Source organism: Mirounga leonina, unplaced genomic scaffold, assembly GCF_011800145.1.
Source record: "Mirounga leonina isolate KUSES-001 unplaced genomic scaffold, KU_Mleo_1.0 Mir_151, whole genome shotgun sequence".
Lineage (NCBI taxonomy): Eukaryota > Metazoa > Chordata > Mammalia > Carnivora > Phocidae > Mirounga > Mirounga leonina.
This window is the reverse complement of record NW_023270377.1, coordinates 6,167,029-6,185,765: the sequence shown is the minus strand read 5'-3', so window position 1 is coordinate 6,185,765 and position 18,737 is coordinate 6,167,029. Positions and strand designations below refer to the sequence as shown.

Here is an 18,737-nt window from a genome sequence, read left to right as displayed (position 1 = left end):
CAAAAAACAAAAAAAAACCCAATGTCGGGGTGTCTGGGTGGCTCGGTCGTTAAGCGTCTGCCTTCGGCTCAGGTCATGATCCCAGGGTCCTGGGATTGAGCCCCGCATCGGGCTCCCTGCCCAGCGGGAAGCCTGCTTCTCCCTCTCCCACTCCCCCTGCTTGTGTTCCTGCTCTCGCTGTGTCTCTCTCTGTCAAATAAATAAATAAAAAATCTTAAAAAAACAAGAAACAATGTGGTATTGGCCTAGGAATAGAAAAAAGGAACAATGAAACAGAATAGAGGGGCCCCAAAGGACTCATACATAAATAAACAATTGATATAACAGAACTGGCACTGTGGATTGGTGGGGAAAGAATGGATTATTCAGTAAATGGTAATGGGCAACCAGGTTAAAAAAAAAAAGAAATCATACCCCATTCACAGGAAACCATTCCAGAAAGACTGAGAAGTTTAAAATGTAAAAGGCAAAACTATAAAACTTTTAGAAGACAGTATAGGAGGAAAATCTTCATCATCTTTGGCTGGTGCCACGAAGGACAAAGAGAAGCCGAGGAACGGTTATTGATTACAGGAGATCTAAGAGATATGCTAACTAAATATAATGCAGGACCCTGCACTTGGCACTAGGGTGGGGAAGAAAATGCTGTAAAGGATCTGATGAGACAACTGGTGGAGTCGGAGTATAAACTCTTTATTAGAGAGTAGTATTTCAATGCAGGAGTTTCCGATTTTGATCTACGCTTACGTAAGGGAACACCCTTATTCTCAGGAGATAAACACGGAAGTATTTAGGGGTAGAGGGACCTGATGTCTTCAGCTTAATTTCAGATGGTTTAGTACTCATAAGATAACATTAACTGTGTGTGTGTGTGTTTGCACAAACTTGGCAAATCGTTAACAACTGAAGGATGCAGGTGAAGAGTATCCATAGAAGGTGTTCCTACGCTGCCGGTTATTTTTCTGTAAGTATGAAACTATTTAGAAATAAAAACTTAAAACTAACTGTATCGACTTTCCATGCCTATAAAAATTTCTGAGGGTAAATACACATAACTATGGCAAAAGATGATCCTCACCAAAGTAAGACCAGAACTAATTTCTATGCTTACCTGGGATTGCCAGTTTCCCAGATGATCGACATCTTTAACATACACGTGGTAATGTCCTCCATAGCAACCACCTTTATGTACAATAACTGAGAAAAGGTCATAGACATACTCCAAGTCGTCCGAGTCACTCTGTGAAAAAAAGAGCATAGACAGTGAGAGTTTACGTAAAATGGGAAGATACATGACCAAAGAGAAGGAAGAATTTCAACTATGAAAATGTTTATTATCATTATTTAGGGGTAAATTAAGATAAATTTGAGTAACTGGCTTTAAATTTAAAAATTTTCAATTCTTAGATTGAAAACTATCATTCATCTAATACCAATCACACAACAACCAAGCGAATTCTGCCTCTTAAATATGAAAACACACAAAATGTTATTTTTATGTACTTTGGCTAAGATCGTGTACACCAAAGGGCTAATAAAACACACTCCCCAATGCGTCTGCGATAGTTTTAGCAAGAGAAAACCATCTTTGTATTATACCTACTATGCTGCTTTAGAAACGTGTTCTTTAGCTGTTGAATTTGTCCCATACTCCAACATGGGCCTCAGAGTCAGAGCCACATCCACTCTCACCCCCCTGACACTGCACTCCACAGCACAGGAATTAAGCAATTGTGAATACTAGCCGTTTGTTTAGAGGCAGTTTAGTGGGATGAACAGGTTTCTTCTATGATCAATCTTTTCTATAATTAACGTGCTCTATAATTATGACTGACCCAACTAATGAACACTTATACTGGCATTAAAAAAAAATCTACTTTAGGTTAAGAGATACTTTGCATGTGAACATGCTACTTGAAGGGTGCCAATTATCGAAGAAACTTATTTCCCTGAAACACTGTACTTTTATTTTTTTGTACTTTTAAAGTAAGTAGTATTTTTAAAATGTCTGGTTCAGGCAAAAGAGAGATGAACAAAGGTGCAAAGTGACAATTTTTTTCATGAATACAGAAATCAAAAAGTAAAATTATGGTCAATTTCTTAGCTAGTGGCTCAATGGTTCACCTATTTCAATTTTGTAATTTCAAAGTATGTTAAGATAATGTGACAAACTACTTCTTTTTATTTTTTATTTTTTTTAAAGATTTTATTTATTTATTTGACAGAGAGAGAGACAGCGAGAGAGGGAACACAAGCAGGGGGAGTGGGAGAGGGAGAAGCAGGCTTTCCGCGGAGCAGGGAGCCCCATGCGGGGCTCGATCCCAGGACCCCAGGATCATGACCTGAGCTGAAGGCAGACGCTTAACGACTGAGCCACCCAGGTGCCCCAAAACTACTTTTTTTTTTAAAAAAGCTAAAATTTTTCCATACGAGATGATACATGTTAACTAAATCTAGTGTGGTCATTTTGCAATATATGTAAATCAAACCATCATCCTGTACATCCTAAATGTACAGTGATGTCTGTCAATTATTTCTCAACAAAACTGGAAAATTATAAAAGAATTAACTCAGTTATCCTGAAAAAAAATTTTTGTTGTTGTTGTTTTTAAGTAGGCTTCACGCCCAGCATGGAGCCCAATGCAAGGGCTCACAACCCTGAGATCAAGACCTGAGCTGAGATCAAGAGTTGGATGCTTAATCGACTGAGCCACCCAGGCGCCCCCAAAAACTGTTTTATTCAGGCAGTAAATGGGGGAGGGTATATTAACTTACTCTGGAAAAACTGCTCATTCTTTATGTGTCAATCAAACAAAACCCAAAAAGCTCAGCTATCAGGCTTGAAGGAGAAGGCGGCCCATCCAAACGGAAGAATAAAGAAAATATAATTTTTATACAAAGAAACTCAATAGCTACTTAATAAATGTTCTTTCTGGTCTTGATAAACATACAAATAACGATTTGTAGTAAGAAATGCAGGAGTCTCATGACTCTGATCTTGGCATGTATAGCGATTGTGTAGAAAATATTTTAAAATGGCTTATGAAGGACATTGCATAATTAATGTGTTTTCAAAACTTTCCTTCCTGTATCTCAAAGATTATAAATTCTAGCAAAATTCCAATCACCTATTCACTTTCTAGATGTGTAATTCATTATTGCATCTCATGTAAACTAAATCCAAATAATAAGGTACTAATTAATGGTCATTTCTCCTAATGTTGGGTCATTTCTAATTTTGTTCTTAAGTTTCTTTTCAAAGATTTTTCAAGGAGAGTTTAATAAAAAGAACTGAGAACAAATGTGTACTTTGGAAACTCAAAAGGACTGTAATAAACCGGCAGTTCTCAGCTGGGACTGATTTTATCCACACTCTCCCCCAGGAGACACGGACACTTGGTAAGGTCTGGACATTTTTGTCACTACTGGGGGTGGGGTGGGAGGGTGGGATGCTATTGTCATCTAGCGGGCAGAGGCCAGGGATGCAGCTTACAACCCTACAATGCATGGGATACAGCACCCACAACAAAGAATTACCCAACTCAAAATATTAACTGTGCCAGGTTGAAAGATTCTGCAATAAGCCAACCGAAAATGAGGCCAATAAAAGACCCTATCTTGAGAGGAGAAAAGAAAGAATTTCACAATAAAATAATTCAAACCTGTTCACAAAAAGGCTTGAGATTGATCCGGAGAGGGAACGTGTAACAGCTAGTTTCCTTGTATCGTTCACGCTTCACAAAATCAAAATTAAATCTTAATAATGAAACAGTAAGAAAGGGAGGCAGCTTACGTAATTTGGCCGACTGTTGAAAGAAAAATTTTTACAGTTGTTTTAAAAGCAGAGTTATAGAAAAGAATACATAATGTTTCTTAAGATATGAAAAAGCAACCTGTGATGCAGTTTTAAGAGAAACGTATCCTTCAATCACATAAATTCATCATCTTGGATTCAAGTCCGCTCTTGATATGAATTCATCTCTTTTATGGGACTAAAAGTGATATTGCTCATTTATGTTAACAACTAAAAATTTACAACCCAAGTTCATGTTTTTAGTGTTGATATCCTATCATCAAAGCTATCCGACAAGCGTGTTGTAACTGGTGCTCCCCCTTTTAACACTGCTCCTTCCCTGTGTGAGTCCTGGCCTCCTCGGGGCCTCCACTTGGCCTAGCACACGGTCCTTTTATTTACTGAAGGACTGGAGCTCTTCACCTGGGACCTATGGACCTATTTCAGTGGATCTGAACCCTTGAAATTACATGGTCTGCGTACTTGTATTTTTATGGGGAGAAGATCCACAGTTTTCATTAGACTTTCAAAAGGCTCTTACTCCCCAAATGTTAAGACCCATTGATTGGGGTTTTATAATGACTGTCCTTAAAAGCAGGTAAAAAAGGTTTTTTTTATTTCCCTGCTTTAAAACAAAATGCTAGATGATGCTGCGTTTTATTTAAAAGTCATCAGCTTCCCAACCCCTTAACACTAATGGTATGTTGGGTATGGAGTGGCAAAAAAATCCTTTCCATCTATAAAATTGTCCTTAATTATAATATTATCCTTACATATAAATATCTAACATTCCTAAAAAGGAATTTAAAACAATTCCACAAATTGGGGGTTAAAAAAAAGTTAAGTGAAAAAACAGCAATGTAACACGGCAGATTGTCCAATATGTTGACAATATGAGATACCCAAGTATCTCATCTATACTACAGCTGAGAAAAGTCTGCTCAGAGTAAGAAAACCTACATTAATTTAGGTAGCACAACAAATGGAAATTTAGGATGCAATTTTAAAAGTATTGAGATGAAAAAATTTCCACTGAAAAAGAATTAAACCAATAACATAAAAAGTACATGCCAAGAACTGCTTTCGTTGAGCTAAAGGTTCTTGTTTTACTAATGTGCAAATAAGTTCAACCAAAATTAAGAATGTATTTAAGTATCCTTCCAAGACTTTTCATCTTCTGAATTTTATATTTATTAGATTGCAGTTTTAACACCAAAGGTGAAATGCAAAATCGATAAGCGAAAGATAAACCTATTTGCGTGTCACAAAAAGGCAAAGGTTGGATGGAAATACACATTAAACAGTGTAAAATTACCCTGGTTTCCAATCCTATTGTGAAAGCTACAGGCATGGAGTTTTTTTTTAACATTCTCCCCTACAACCTGCAGGATCTAAATCGATATGGTATGTTCTATGAATCAGTCCTCATTCTGTTTGTTGGAAAATTCAGTAACTGTCAACTCTAGGAATGGTGCTCTCTGTTACAGGTAACTACAAAGACCCATCTTTTGTGGGAGCTCTACAAGCCGGTGCCCACTAACCACCAACTGGAGAGCCCATCACATCATCCAGCAGCAGTGGAATAGTTAAGTTACTAAGGCCTGCCTTCCTCTCATCCCTGAGTAAGAAACCCACAGGTACCCTATCAGGCCCTTTAATCGGCAAGATGAGAATCCCCACTGGGGGAGGCAGAAGGGGCGTATTAGACTTGCTAGTCAGGGAGGGTGTACCTGTCAGTATTGTAAAGTAACTCCATGTGCAGAAAACGAAGCTGTTTTCGCAGTACTAAGCAAAGAAAGGAAAGCTCAATGAGCTTCTTGGCAGAAATAAAAATCCATTGCCTTCTTCCTTATGTTAGTTTGCAAAAAGCAAACCAAGTTGCGAACCAACTTTTTTGCAAACCAAGTTTGCAAAACCAAGTTTGCAAACAACTTGGTTACTTGTTCCTAGAGCAGAACAGGGGAGTTTATTTTTAAAAAAGGCACATTTAAGAAACACTGAAGTACACATAAATTTTTCCTGGGACAGGAAGAAGTTGAGAGACCTGTTGGGTTGAAAGTTTAAAAACATTCTTGATTGCAAAAAATTAAAATACAGATATATGTAGAAAGTTAACTGTCTTTTCAATCCTTAGCTGCAATTAAGAGGTTCATGTGTATCTTCCAGACTTTCTCATACAAGCGGACTTCACCTGGCAAACCTTCATGCTACCAAGTACTGAGTGGGCCCCTGGGAGAAGGCAGGTATCTGTCTTACCTTCGCAGCTTTAACCAGCCTGTCACAAGTCCCACAGTGGTATAAGTTGTCACAGTCAAACATTTCCTCTTCTACATACATGGTCCAGAGGGCATCTTCCAAACCTGACACATTTTTGACTGCTACTGTTAGATCTAAGAAGTCTTCCTGAAATACACATGAATATAATATTGAAAAAACAATTCCACAGTGGTTCACGAACACATCACCAACTCCCACATATACTGGGAATAACAGTAACTTTTCCTTAAAACACCGTATGTGTGAAGGTATAGACCTCCCAATCAGATACTGTGAAATTGATCACACATAATTACCCTAAAACAAATTATAATTTGGCTTAAGAATACATCAGGATTTTCTTAAGTTCGTTGTAGCTATAATCAAACCTATTTTAGCAGGAACTAAAACAAACCACCGAACACACATCTGAACTGGTAAGTGTGTGGTGCTTATCAGTTCTGTCTTAGTCATGGGCAGGGCTGGAGTCTCTAGTGTAAACCCCACTTCCTCCTCCTCTTCTGCTAGGGCTGGCTTAAGATATACTAAGGAAGTTGTAAGAAAAAAATTGTTTTGAGCCAGGATTAAAAGGTATTTTTATAAAAATTAAGAGGAGAGCATTTTGCAAACAGGAGTCTATCGACTCTAACTACATTTGAATTATAATTTACTTATAGTAATAAACACTTAAAATCTGACAAGTTTAAACCATTCAGTTTTGTGTGTGTGTGCATTAGCATTACTCTAAAGGGTTATTACAGGGACTGTAAAATAATGAGTTCTAACTAGTTCGTGGTGGAAATCTAAATACAAGCAACACATACAGTTTATAATATGTATGTATGAAAAGTTAAAGTTGATAATTATGTGCCTTCATATACATTATTTCTTGAAATTTCTTTGTGATTATTACAGTATAGTTAAGTCAATCATATGGTAATCCAAAGACACACAACGTCTTAATATTTCCAAACTAGGCTGACCAAACTCTCTAGTAGCACAGGCAGAAGGACCAAAAAGTATTTTTTATTCCCAAGTCTTTCATAAAAAGCAGAAAAAGAATATATATATTTGTATCCAAAAAAGCAATTAATGCAAAATTTAGAAAATGGCATTTGATTTTTTACCCATAGTCAATCACAGCAATTTTCTATAACTCTTGCGATAACAAAAGGAGATTTTCATTAAGGGACAACTGTTCAGTGATGCAATCATGTGCTGTACAAGATTTATAGAGCATGTGGAGATTATTCTATTTCGTCAGTAAATTTCCGATTTCTAATTTCCAATGAGATTAAATGGACAACATAACCTCACACATGTACAAATGAACTTTCTGAAGGACATTAATAAACGAAATCCAGTATTTAATTATAGATGTTTATCAATGTAAACATTCCTTAGTATGCTCTATTTTTATTACTTCTTTAATTAACTTTTGTTGCAATACTCCCACCAACCATGATACTGGCTTTTCTCATGAGGGCACAGACCTCTACCTATAAACATCCCCCAAATTTATTTTCTGAATATCAGAGAACTGAATAAAAGATTAAAGCTATGCTTTAAGACATTTGCTTCTTTCAGTTTATATGAAGAAATCTGGATTATAAATTTAGGATTGAAGTGTAGTTAGAGTAAAAGAAAAAAAACCTGATAAGGTTATTTCTAGTAATAAACACCTTGCTCCTCACATGGTGTTACAGATCACAGATTTAATTATGTGCGTTATAACTTACGATATAACTTATTACTACAACACACTTGCATATTCACCTGCTTTTCACTGACATTCTTACACTCTTTACAAACAACCTGGTTAACAACGGTTCCATGATACAGACGATTGATGAGGTCATGGCCGGAGGTCCCGACTAAAGAAGTTTCCAAAGCACTAAAGAGAATTCGATTCAGTTCCTGCACATCATGTTGCCTCATTTCCTATAAAACAGGTAACTTTTAAATGTAATTTTGTGCTTCAGATTCTTAAAAACAGATTTTTAAAATGGTATTGGTTACAAAACACAAGATTTATCTAGAAATCCAAAGGTAAGCCTTGATCAAATATTAAGGATGACTAAGCTAAACAAACCGAGATCAGGTTAAGAGATCACCACTGCTCTTAGTTTCGCTCCAAAATGAAATATGAACAGGTGGTGTTCAGGGTGCACATATAACTCAACTCACTTGCAACAGGAAAGTGCTTTTATTCGTGTGGGAAACCACACACATGGCCACACCACAGAAGCAGAGGAGTGAAGAACACAACAGGCACAGAGCAGTCTCTCAGAGCTGGCAACATCTCACTTACATCAGGGGATCTGAATTATCAGCATTTGAAAAGAACCAGAATTTACTCCTTACAGATATAAACCAAGTAACACAGAGATGAGAAAAATTCTGATGGCACTCGCTTCACTCCACCACGAGTCATGCGACTGTGTGAGAACACACTGAATGCCTTAAGAACGACTGATAAACCAGAGCCAAGGGGGACACCAACACTCAGAAGTGGAGCAGAGGAGGAAGAGCAGTGGGGGGTTGGGAGGGGACTGGGAGATGAGGTCACGAACAAGTGCTGACTTGTACCTTGAAGAGTGAATCTCATGGCATGTGAATTGTATCTCAACAGAGAGGCCATTTTTAAAACAAAGAAGGAACAAGTGGAAGCTGGTGCTTTGATGGGGTGGGGGGTGGGGAGGGGTGGTGAGTGCCCCTGCGAGCCCGCTGAGAGCACAGAAGTCTCTCCTAGAACTTGGCACATGGATGTCATGAGTGACTTTGACAAGAAAGGCAGAAAGGAGGTACATGAACAAATGAAAGGTGCAGAAGTAGAGACCATGAGGGAAGACAATTTTAAAGAAAAGTGTCATGTGAAAAGAAGCTGATAAAGTGGATGAAAGCTGGAGCAAGAAGTGGGCCTCAGGATCTTTTTTCTTGTTTTTCAACATACAAGACTTAGACTAAATTTCTCCTGTATCACTGCCTCTGAAGGGAACCTGTGCAAGTTTTCAAGCTCTGTTTCTGAACAATTCTAAGTTTGGCAAAGGTGTCTCTGAGTCCCTCTCTACCAATCCTAGCAGGTTTCCTGAGAGATTTTATTTAGAGATTAATAAATAAGGTTTTCACTGCTTTAAGAGTATGAAATCAGCAACTCAGTGGAAGCTCATGATCAAAACTGAAAATCCATCAGCTGATGACGAGATTAAAAAAAATGTGGCCTATCCCTCCAGCAGGATGTTACTTGGCAATAAAAAGGGATGGAGTGCTGATTCATACTACAACATGCTTGAATCTTGAAAACATGATTTTAAGTGAAAGAAGCTAGTTTAAAAAGATCTCATATCGTATAATTCTATTTCTATTTCTGTGAAATTCACAAAAAAGGAAAATCTGGGAAGGTAGAAAGGTGGTGAGTGGTTGCCAGGGTCTGGGGGGGGCGGGGGAGAGTGACTGCTAATGGGTATGGGGTTTCTTTCTGGGGTGATGAAAATGTTCTAAATTGACTGTTATGATGGTTGTACAACTCTGTGAATATACTGAACAAATGCTGACTTGTACCCTGAAGAGTGAATCTTATGGCATGTGAATTGTATCTCAACAGAGAGGCCATTTTTAAAACAAGGAAGGAACAAGGAATTAACCCTAAGCACCTGCCCTACACCAGAAATTCAACTGTGTGATACCCCATTTTCTTCAAAGCTTAAGCCCTACCTCTTCGACCTTGTCTGGTTTAGGAGTGTTCCTCATTAGAAGACCACACTGTAAAGTTTACTTTGAAAGCAATATAACATTATTCTGGTCATTGCCTCTTTAAATTCTGTGATAGTCTCCCACACCTTTCTCTTTCAAGAATACATGTAGTCCATAAAAAAAAATCGCAGCTCATCAATATTGACAACAAGCACCTTTACTCACTGTTGACATGTTTAGTGTTTGCATATAGTGAAGTACTCTTTAGAAACTCCAACAGAAAATCAGAGAACGTCCACACACAGGAAGATACAGGAAGAAAATGAAGAGAGTCTGGAGAAAAGCAGGACAGGGAAAATGCAAAGACCTGCCAAGAATGTTTTTACCCTTTTGCTTGAAGCGAGTGTTCCAATGAGAATACCCAGACCCAAACACAAAAGCACGTCATAAAGGCAGACAGAATTATTGCCAGTCGGCTTTCTGAGCTGATTAGCAGTTTGTTATATAAATGGTAATTTGCATGTAGTAGATGTTGTATCCCAACTAGACTATATAAAGGGTAGAAATCGTAAAAACCAGTTCTTCTACTTCTCCCTCTATCTACAACCCTCTCTCCCATGCCAAATCATACCCATTCATAAAATCCTGCACAGGGCAAGTGTCTAGAAATATACCTCTGGCTTGTAGTTATTGAACATGAGAAGTAAATATTTAAACTATTTCTTCAGACCCTAAGACAAAATTAACGGAAGTTAGATAATGTTATTAAACCAGTGTTTACTCTTTATTGCTGGTAACTTTGTTCCTTGGAGAAGCTGATCTTCGTACCTCATTGCTGGTCCACCCGAAGCTGTCAGTGAGGTCTGCTGTGGATGCTGCATCCTGGTCTAAGAGCAGAAGCTGGGCAAACAACCGTTGTAACTGTAAAGGTATGATCCGAACCTGATCGAGAAGCAGATGCATTTCTAAATGAAATCTGTTCACATCAGTTGGAGTGTTTTATTTATTTATTTATTTATTTATTTATTTTTTAGTTGGAGTGTTTTAAAAGAACTGCCGACTAGTTTTCTCCTCTTTCCTAGTTCATTCAGTTCAATCTGGAGGAAGTTTAAAACTACTACACAGGATGAAGTAAGATTCACTTTTCTTCTAAAATTCTAATTCAATCCAAAAAGTTTTAGCTATCTGGAGTTTTCTACCTTGACACAGTACAGATCAATATGAACACCCCCGTAGGCCCTAAGAAACCACCCGACTGATTGCTGCCAACCATTTCAGTCTCTGCTAGTTCACTCCTTCTCTGAAACCTCTCAGAGACCCACTCCCTGTGAGGAAAATTCCAGTCACGACTCTCACTTGCTGTGGAGTCTGGAAACCTCAGAGAGCTGGATGCACCTGCCTCACGGTCTTCCTGCTTTATCTGGTGTGGGGAGGGTTAGAGCAGGCAGAGAAGGGTGCTCAGAGCCTTGTGGGCAGACCGGACTTTCATATATAAAGCAAGAATAAGACTTTAGACACTTCTATGGCAATTTGACATTAGAGTATGATCTGCAAGAGACTGGGAAGAAAAGGAAATACACAAAAATTGGCTCTTTGCAGCACAGGTGGTTTGAGAAGAGCTGGGCCAGATTACAGAAGACTTTTTTAAAAAGATTTTATTTATTTATTTGACACAGAGAGAGAGATCACAAGTAGGCAGACAGGCAGGCAGGCAGAGGGAGAAGCAGGCTCCCCACTGAGCAGGGAGCCCGATGTGGGGCCCGATCCCAGGACCCTGGGATCATGACCTGAGACAAAGGCAGATGCTTAACCGACTGAGCCACCCACCCACCCCACAGAAGACTCCTATTAAGAAACGCAGATTTTAGCCTGAAAGCAATAAACTTCTGAATGGTATTTAAAGCCAGGAAGAAGATTAGATATGTACTTATAATAAACCAATTCCTCACTCAGCTTATTTCCAGAATATCAAACTGAAAGAACACCAGTCTCTACTTTTAGTTGTTGTTACAAATCTGTGCATTAAGTAGATTTCCTGGTAGGCTAGTGTGGGCCAGTTGCAAATACCTTCTTGACCAAGCTAGGTCTATAAAGCAGTACCAGCACTATATTTGAAGTAATTCTTTTTTGAAAAGAAGATTCCATTCAGTCCCGCATATAGGCCAAGTCACTTCTTGAAAATAAAGATTAATATTTGGTAATTAATCAAATTATGAATTTCTATGAATAAGGAACTCAGTTCCTTCCTTAAAAGACATTTCTTTAATACTCCAAAAAAAGACCCTGTAAATCATAGATTTAATACCTTTGCATCAGGTTTATCCTTATCCTCGAATGAACCAAGCTCTTCTGGGCCAAGGGAAAATAAAGCTTCTAAACAAAACGTAGAATCAGAGATATAAATGATGTTATTTCATTTTAACAAAGTGTTTTAGAAAGCCAAAGCCTCCAGTAAATAAAATCAGTTAAAGATTCAGAAGCATGACTGTGGCAGTATTTATACTGTTACTCTACCCATTTTACTTCCTGATAACATTACTTTTAACCACCGACTCAATATAAAGTGGCATGCTAAGGTTTCAGTACAGAAGATCTATAAAAGGAAAACTATGCTTATAAAAGTAAAAACAGTAACATCAGAAATCTTTGATGGCTTCCTATTGCCTACGACAGTGGGTCCCAAAAGCCACATGGGGAAATATACAATATGAAATAGTGTCATGTGTGTTCATTCACAAGCCACATGTGAGGCTTCCAACCATCCTTTCGAGAGAAAGGTCACCTTTAACTCTCAACGCCCTTACTTTTTTCGGTATAAGAATGTCTTTTCTGTGTTAAGGGTAATAACAGATGGTAGTGACCTTACCTGGAACAATAAGTTGGTAACCCAGGGCCAGTCTCCACAATTGTTTTATACTCCCAAGTCTACGCATGCCACTCACTAGGGCGTATCAGAATCTTACGGGAAGTCTGTATTCAAACCAGCTGTGAACTCCTACTACGAAACTTTGATCTACTCTAGGGAGAGAAGGGATGGGATGGGTACTGTGTCCCTCTGAAAACCCCGCTGCCCTGCTTATGAATGTTATATTCCTCCTAAGCTCCTGGCAGGAACTGAGAAGAAATGAACTACAAACATAAAGCTTAAAGCATAAAACCATACAAGGACTTTTACAATTATTACCCAGTGCTCTCAGCCACCCTGACTAGTACAGTGGAACCCAATCCAGCCCTACTCAAGATACCATCCCAAAAAGTTCCAGAATTCTTCTCCCCACCAGTACTCTGCCAATTCTTACCCCTTCTAAATTATATCTCCCCTTCAATAAGCATCAGGATTCCTACGAAGCCTTATATGGAATGCACAGCCCACATTAAGATACAAGCCCACGTGCTTGGCCAGCGATCTCCTTTGCTGAGAGTAAGATGGCCTGGGCTCTTGCTCGGTAGCCTTCTCCATTCAGCCCTAACCTTGCTCAGTGGCCCTCTGTATAACCTGGACCGCTTGCCCACCAATCACCTTTCTCAGTCTCTTTTAAGGCTAATTTGCTACTTCAACTATATTAAAACTTGGAAAAATTTAACTCTCCCTAGTAATCTGTTGAAACGTATGTTGAAAATTTCTAACAGTGGAATAACTGAATACGTTAGGGAGAGATTTTTACGGAGAGGATGGCGTCAAGGACAAATGCCACCATTCTGAAATTCCACATGCAGCTTAATCCATTAGAATGGCCCCGGGGAGGGGATAATGGTAAATATTTACTAAATCTCTGGAGGCAGGAAGTCTTTCTAAACTTAGAAGCAAACAGAAAATGTCAAAAAATTTGCCAAATTTCGTAGTGATGGGAAGACGGATGAGATACTGGATACAGGATGAGCCAAGTTGTCTGTCCTCAGTATAAGGAGACACTGTGGAGAGCTGAGCCAGTCATGCAGCTTTGTGGCTGAAGGCCCCAGTCAGGGCCATGTAAAGGTAATGTTCATACTGAAATCAAGGGATCAAAGAGACTAAGACCCTTGTGGAGGAAGCTAGTTTGCAGAGACGGGAATGGGACAAACAGAAAAACAGGGGCAAGAAATCAAGGCTCCAATGAGGTCAGGCTGGCTTCCTGTAGTGGTCTCAAGGAGATTCCCCTATATTCTTACAGTAAATCCCCCTTTTAATTGAGCTGATACAAGTGGGTTTCTGTTTCTTATACATAGTCCCTTATCTGACATCTTGGGCCTTCGGACTTTGCAGATTTTAGAAAGGTAATATGAAGAAAGGGTCACAGTATGTTAACATTACATTCCCAGCAGGGTTTGGGATAAACAGTATCCATTAATCAAGGAGTTAATATTCCTGTAATAAATAAATATCCACCCCAGTGAGAGAACTAAGACTATAAACAGCCTCATATCAGGTCAGGTTCTGATGCCAAACCAGTTCAGATCAGGTGTCGGAACATTCTGGATTTCAGAATTGCAGATAAATGATTGTGGACTGTATAAATAATGTGACGCCCCGTCCCCACTCCAAAAGGCAGGACAGAATTGTTTTGGGTAACTCTGGCTGGAGTGTTTATTACTTTAGAGAAATTTTAAAACTAAAAAAAAAAAAATAGCATAACAATAACGAAGGCTGGCAAAAATCTTTATGTTGTATTTTAAATTACAGGAATTAGAAAAGAAATCGATTGCCTTATTTTTTGTTACTAAAAATTACTATGCTTGCACAGTATATATTTAATTCAAGCTTCACATTTCCCTACAGAGAAAATGAGCATTTCTTACATTAGCAACAATAAACGCATACTGGGGAATACGCCTTTAAGATAATTTGTAATTTTGCCTAATTGATTACATGTAGAGATAAGGGTACATATTACTAATCAAAAGCACGTAACACAGCATACCTCTGAATTCAGGTGTGAAATGAAGAGTCTGAAGAAGGGAATTGAGGTAACAGGTTCCACCCTGATTTCTAATTCCGCTTAAATTGGTGAATTCTCTAGGAGCCGGTGGCTCCACAGCTTTGGTCTTTAATTTCTTCTCTTTTCCATACTGATAACTTGACACACTGGAATAATCTTCTTCAAAGAGATCCCCAAACATTGTGAAAATTTGAGCCTACCCTTAAAAAAAAGAGATCCCCAAACATTGTGAAAATTTGAGCCTACCCTTAAAAAAAAAATGACATGTTATACAAATGCTTTTATTTTTAAAACAAAGTTTCCACACATCTCCCAATCTTATACTTGGGATTACCTATTAGAAAGTTTATCCAGTAGTTTGGGTTTTGGAGACTGCAAGACCTGGATTTTCTCCTCCTTGCTCCACAGCACCTGGGTGACCTCAGGCAAGTTACCCAACCTGTGTTCTTATATGTAAAATGGGATACCGACTACCATGCAGGGTCATTTAAACCAAATGAGAGACTTTTAAGAAAGGCACTTGGTGCACAGCGCTTGGCTCACAATAAGTAATAGCTGCTTTTAAATAAAGGCATGGTGAAAAAAGAAAGAAAACCCCTCATTACACCTCATCTCTTGCCGGGGTGGCAAAGCCAATCCTAGATTCTGAGCGCTGACAAGGGCCTGGGGACCATCAACCACTTCCTGAAATCTCAGCTTCTCACACTTCTTGTACCAGATCAGGACACTCAAAGGAATTAAATGGACCAAATTAATCTTTACAGCAGTTTAGTACATGGTCCCAAAGCTAAAGAGCCAGAAAGAGGTTCACTGGGGAAAAAAGACTGCCATTCAAACCAACCTAAGGCCCTCCACTACGTATCCAGCGATGCCAACATTAGCGGTGGGGACCTACAGGACCCGCTCAAGGTCTCACCTCGAGTGTGGAGGAGGGTCACCCGGAGATGAGAAACGCAAAGCGCCTAGCTCAGTTCCTGAGAGACAGGAAGCGCCGAGATGCAATATATTCCTTTCCAACCCGTTCCTCGGGGAACAAAAGCACCAAAAAATGGAACTGGGAAGTCCGGCCTCAAGTTCGTGGTCTGGATTTCGGTCTCCCCGACGCCGCGGCCGAGGCCGGGGCCTCCAGCCCTCCACGCCACTACGGGGCCCAGGGGCGCGAAAAAACAGAGGGTCCCCGCGGCCCCGCACCGCCGACCCGACGCCAGAAAAGCGCGGCGGAAGCCCCTCGCCTCGCAGTCCTCAGGCGCGCCGCCCACAGCTTCGCTGCGCCTCCCACGTCCCCACCCCGAGAACCCCAGCGGCCAGCCCCACTTACTGCCTAAAGCCCAGCCCCACGAGCCGGCCCAGGCCCACATTCGAAACAAACATACGCGCCCCAGCTGGGCGCAGCCATACTGGCGTGGGCAACTCCCCCGCGGGCTGGAGCGTGGGCCGTTTGTGGAACGCGCGGACTACGTTTCCCAGGATGCCCCGCGGGAGCGCCGGGCCGCCGCGCGGGGCCTTATGGGCAATGTAGTTCCAAAATAGTCGATCGGCGTGGTTAATTTACAAGTTACCTGATGGTTGGAAACTGTAGGGCTTCAAGTTTGCCACGCTCTTCCGAAGACATTTCCCAAACGTGTCTCCAGTGAAAAATGTTCTGCGTAACCTGTGCACCATCTTCAGTGTTTATTTTGTCTGCACCAACTCTAAGTAGCATACACAGGAATACATAAAAACCTTAAAGATGTCCTCTCGCCCCCTTGGACACGTTTAGTGGACTATTTCAATGGCCTGTTTAGGCTCTACCACTGGCCTCTCCCCTGTCTAGTCCAGCTTCCATCCAAGAATGGATGAGAAAGAGGGAGAACAGCGTTTTTACTTCAGCGAAAGGTTTAAGAGATTAAGAGCAGCTATAGTGATCGATGAAATTGCAAGGCAGGTGTCAAAGTGAACCCTCGGGGATTTGTACTTGGAACATTTTAGGGAGATTCGTGTGGCTGCGCTGTTCAGGAAGTGTTGACAGGGAAAGAACTGGAGACAGAGGACCAGCTAGGAGGCTAAGGTTTAGATTAGGAAACCACAGTGGGAATGGCTGTTCCCAGTTAACAGTCATCACTGGGCTACCTTGGCAGCCTCCTCTTCATGATGCTCCGCGGCATTCTGTCCTGCCCTTTGAATATTTCTCCCTTGCCTGCTGTGCTTCATGCCCCTCTTCCTAAAAGTAGATATTCTTCAAACTTCCATTCCCTGACCAAGAATGAATGCCAGAAGATTAGCTCCAGGAAGACACAGGCTCTCCGTTCTGCAGAACTGTATCCCAGCCACCTCAACAGTTCCTGGCTCATTAAAGGCTTTTAATAAATATTTGTTGAATGAATGAATGAATGAATGAATGGCCTGTTAAAACCACCATCCTTCTCCTCGTCCAGCATCAAAGTCTTGTAGCTGTATTTGAAATTTCATCTTTTTGTCCATGAAGTGTGACTCAAAGTATTGCCTGGACAATGCTTCTTTCATTTCTACAGCTCCTTCTCTGCCCATCAGACTCTCGCTGAGCCTCACCTGCATTAGGCCAACAGCCTTTTCAGTGGACTCCCATTTTATCCATACCATCCTACATGTCACTCACTACAAGATCCACTTTGAGGTCACATTTTTTTTTTTTTACCAAGAAGCTCAGTGTTTTCCCAGTGTCTTCTGTAGAAACTCCTCATTTTGATATTCTTAGTCCACTGTGGTCCCAACACACTTCACTCTGTATTTCTCACCACTCACCTGTTTCCTAGCTAAAGTGTTTCCAGGGGTGCTCTCTGCCTTCCTGCTTCAGTGACTGTTTCATGTTGTCCTCTCTGTGAGGGATATCTGTCCTCCCAGATCCTCCCTTCACTGCCTTCAATGAAAGCCATCTCAAACTCTAACTCATCCATAAAGGTTTTCTAGATCTCTAAACAAGATCTGACCTTTTCTTTCATTAAGCCTTCAGGATTATGTGTAACTCTCTTATAACCCATGAATCTGGCAATCACATCTGATCATTTTGTCAGTATCTCCAAGTCAGGGGTCATACCTTTATCTGCCCTGTCGTCTCTACAGCAGTTAACACTAAAAATATGAGTTACATTATCATTAATAACACCAATATGTGGCTTTGTAGTTTATGGTGAAATTTTAGAATTTTTTAAAAGGATGTATTTATTTATTTGAGAGAGAGAGAGAGCATGCACGTGTGAGTGGGAGGAGGGGCAGAGGGAGAGGGAGAGAATTTTCAAGCAGACTCCCTATGGAGCTGGGAGCCCAATCCTGGGCTTGATCCTAGGACCCTGAGATCATGACGTGAGCTGAAATCAAGATTGGATGCTTAACTGACTGAGCCACCCAGGTGCCCCTTTATGGTGAAATTTTAAGTCCTTTATTTGCTCCCCAGAAAATTGGAGTTGAACCTATAAAACTATTGACCAGACACTGCGCTCATTAAGGTTTCACACAGGTTTTCAGCCTTGTGAGGGGCTGCGCAAGAAAAGTTAACGATGTTTTTAAAAAGTTGTGAGCATTTATATTGCAGATGGTTTCTAAGCACTATCTCATTTAATTCTCATAACAATGCCTCATGGTGGGAACTGGTATCATTCCCATTTTATAGATGAGGAGACTGAGGTTCTGGGAGGTATGTAATTCCTACAAAGTTACACAGAATCTCCAACCAAGATTTGAGTCCTCGGGATCTGTCTCTAGGGCTTGCACTCTTAATCACTGATTCTACCTTGGGAGCACTGCTACCAGCCTGTTCAATATGCTTCTCTCTTTCTTCTTTACTAACAGACCCCAATTTTATAGGGGGCACGATTTCCCTCTCTGAGTGGTCACTGACACAGTTCTAGCCAATGAATAATAATGATAGCTAACCCTTACATAGGGCCGTGGGCATGCCAGGCAGGAAATGTGTCTATATACTGTTAGCCTTAAAGATAAAAACTCTCAGTTATTTTACTAGCAAAAATAGGTTTATTTGGGAATAGCAGAAAATTATATTCTATTCCGGACATGGAAGCTATGGCAAAACCATAGGCAAGTTCAGAGAACAAAAGAGAAGAATG

The 18,737-nt window shown here is 40.2% G+C and overlaps 1 protein-coding gene across 5 annotated transcripts in view; it reads right to left on the bottom strand.

Moving 5' to 3' along the window:
• USP40 (ubiquitin specific peptidase 40) overlaps positions 1-14,861 on the bottom strand; it is a 75,546-nt gene extending 60,685 nt beyond the window's left edge. For 2 of the 5 annotated variants that reach the window (XM_035006815.1, XM_035006819.1), the window contains exons 1-7: positions 14,641-14,861; positions 12,048-12,115; positions 10,571-10,684; positions 7,826-7,990; positions 6,050-6,196; positions 3,663-3,806; positions 1,112-1,240 (exon numbers count right to left, since the gene is read on the bottom strand). In XM_035006815.1, the coding sequence (XP_034862706.1) occupies positions 1,112-1,240; positions 3,663-3,806; positions 6,050-6,196; positions 7,826-7,990; positions 10,571-10,684; positions 12,048-12,115; positions 14,641-14,839 (966 nt within the window). In that variant the 5' untranslated portion in view covers positions 14,840-14,861. The remainder of the gene's footprint in view (positions 1-1,111; positions 1,241-3,662; positions 3,807-6,049; positions 6,197-7,825; positions 7,991-10,570; positions 10,685-12,047; positions 12,116-14,640) is intronic. The other 3 variants (XM_035006816.1, XM_035006817.1, XM_035006818.1) reach the window with 3 other exon arrangements.
• Positions 14,862-18,737: the final 3,876 nt, after the last annotated feature.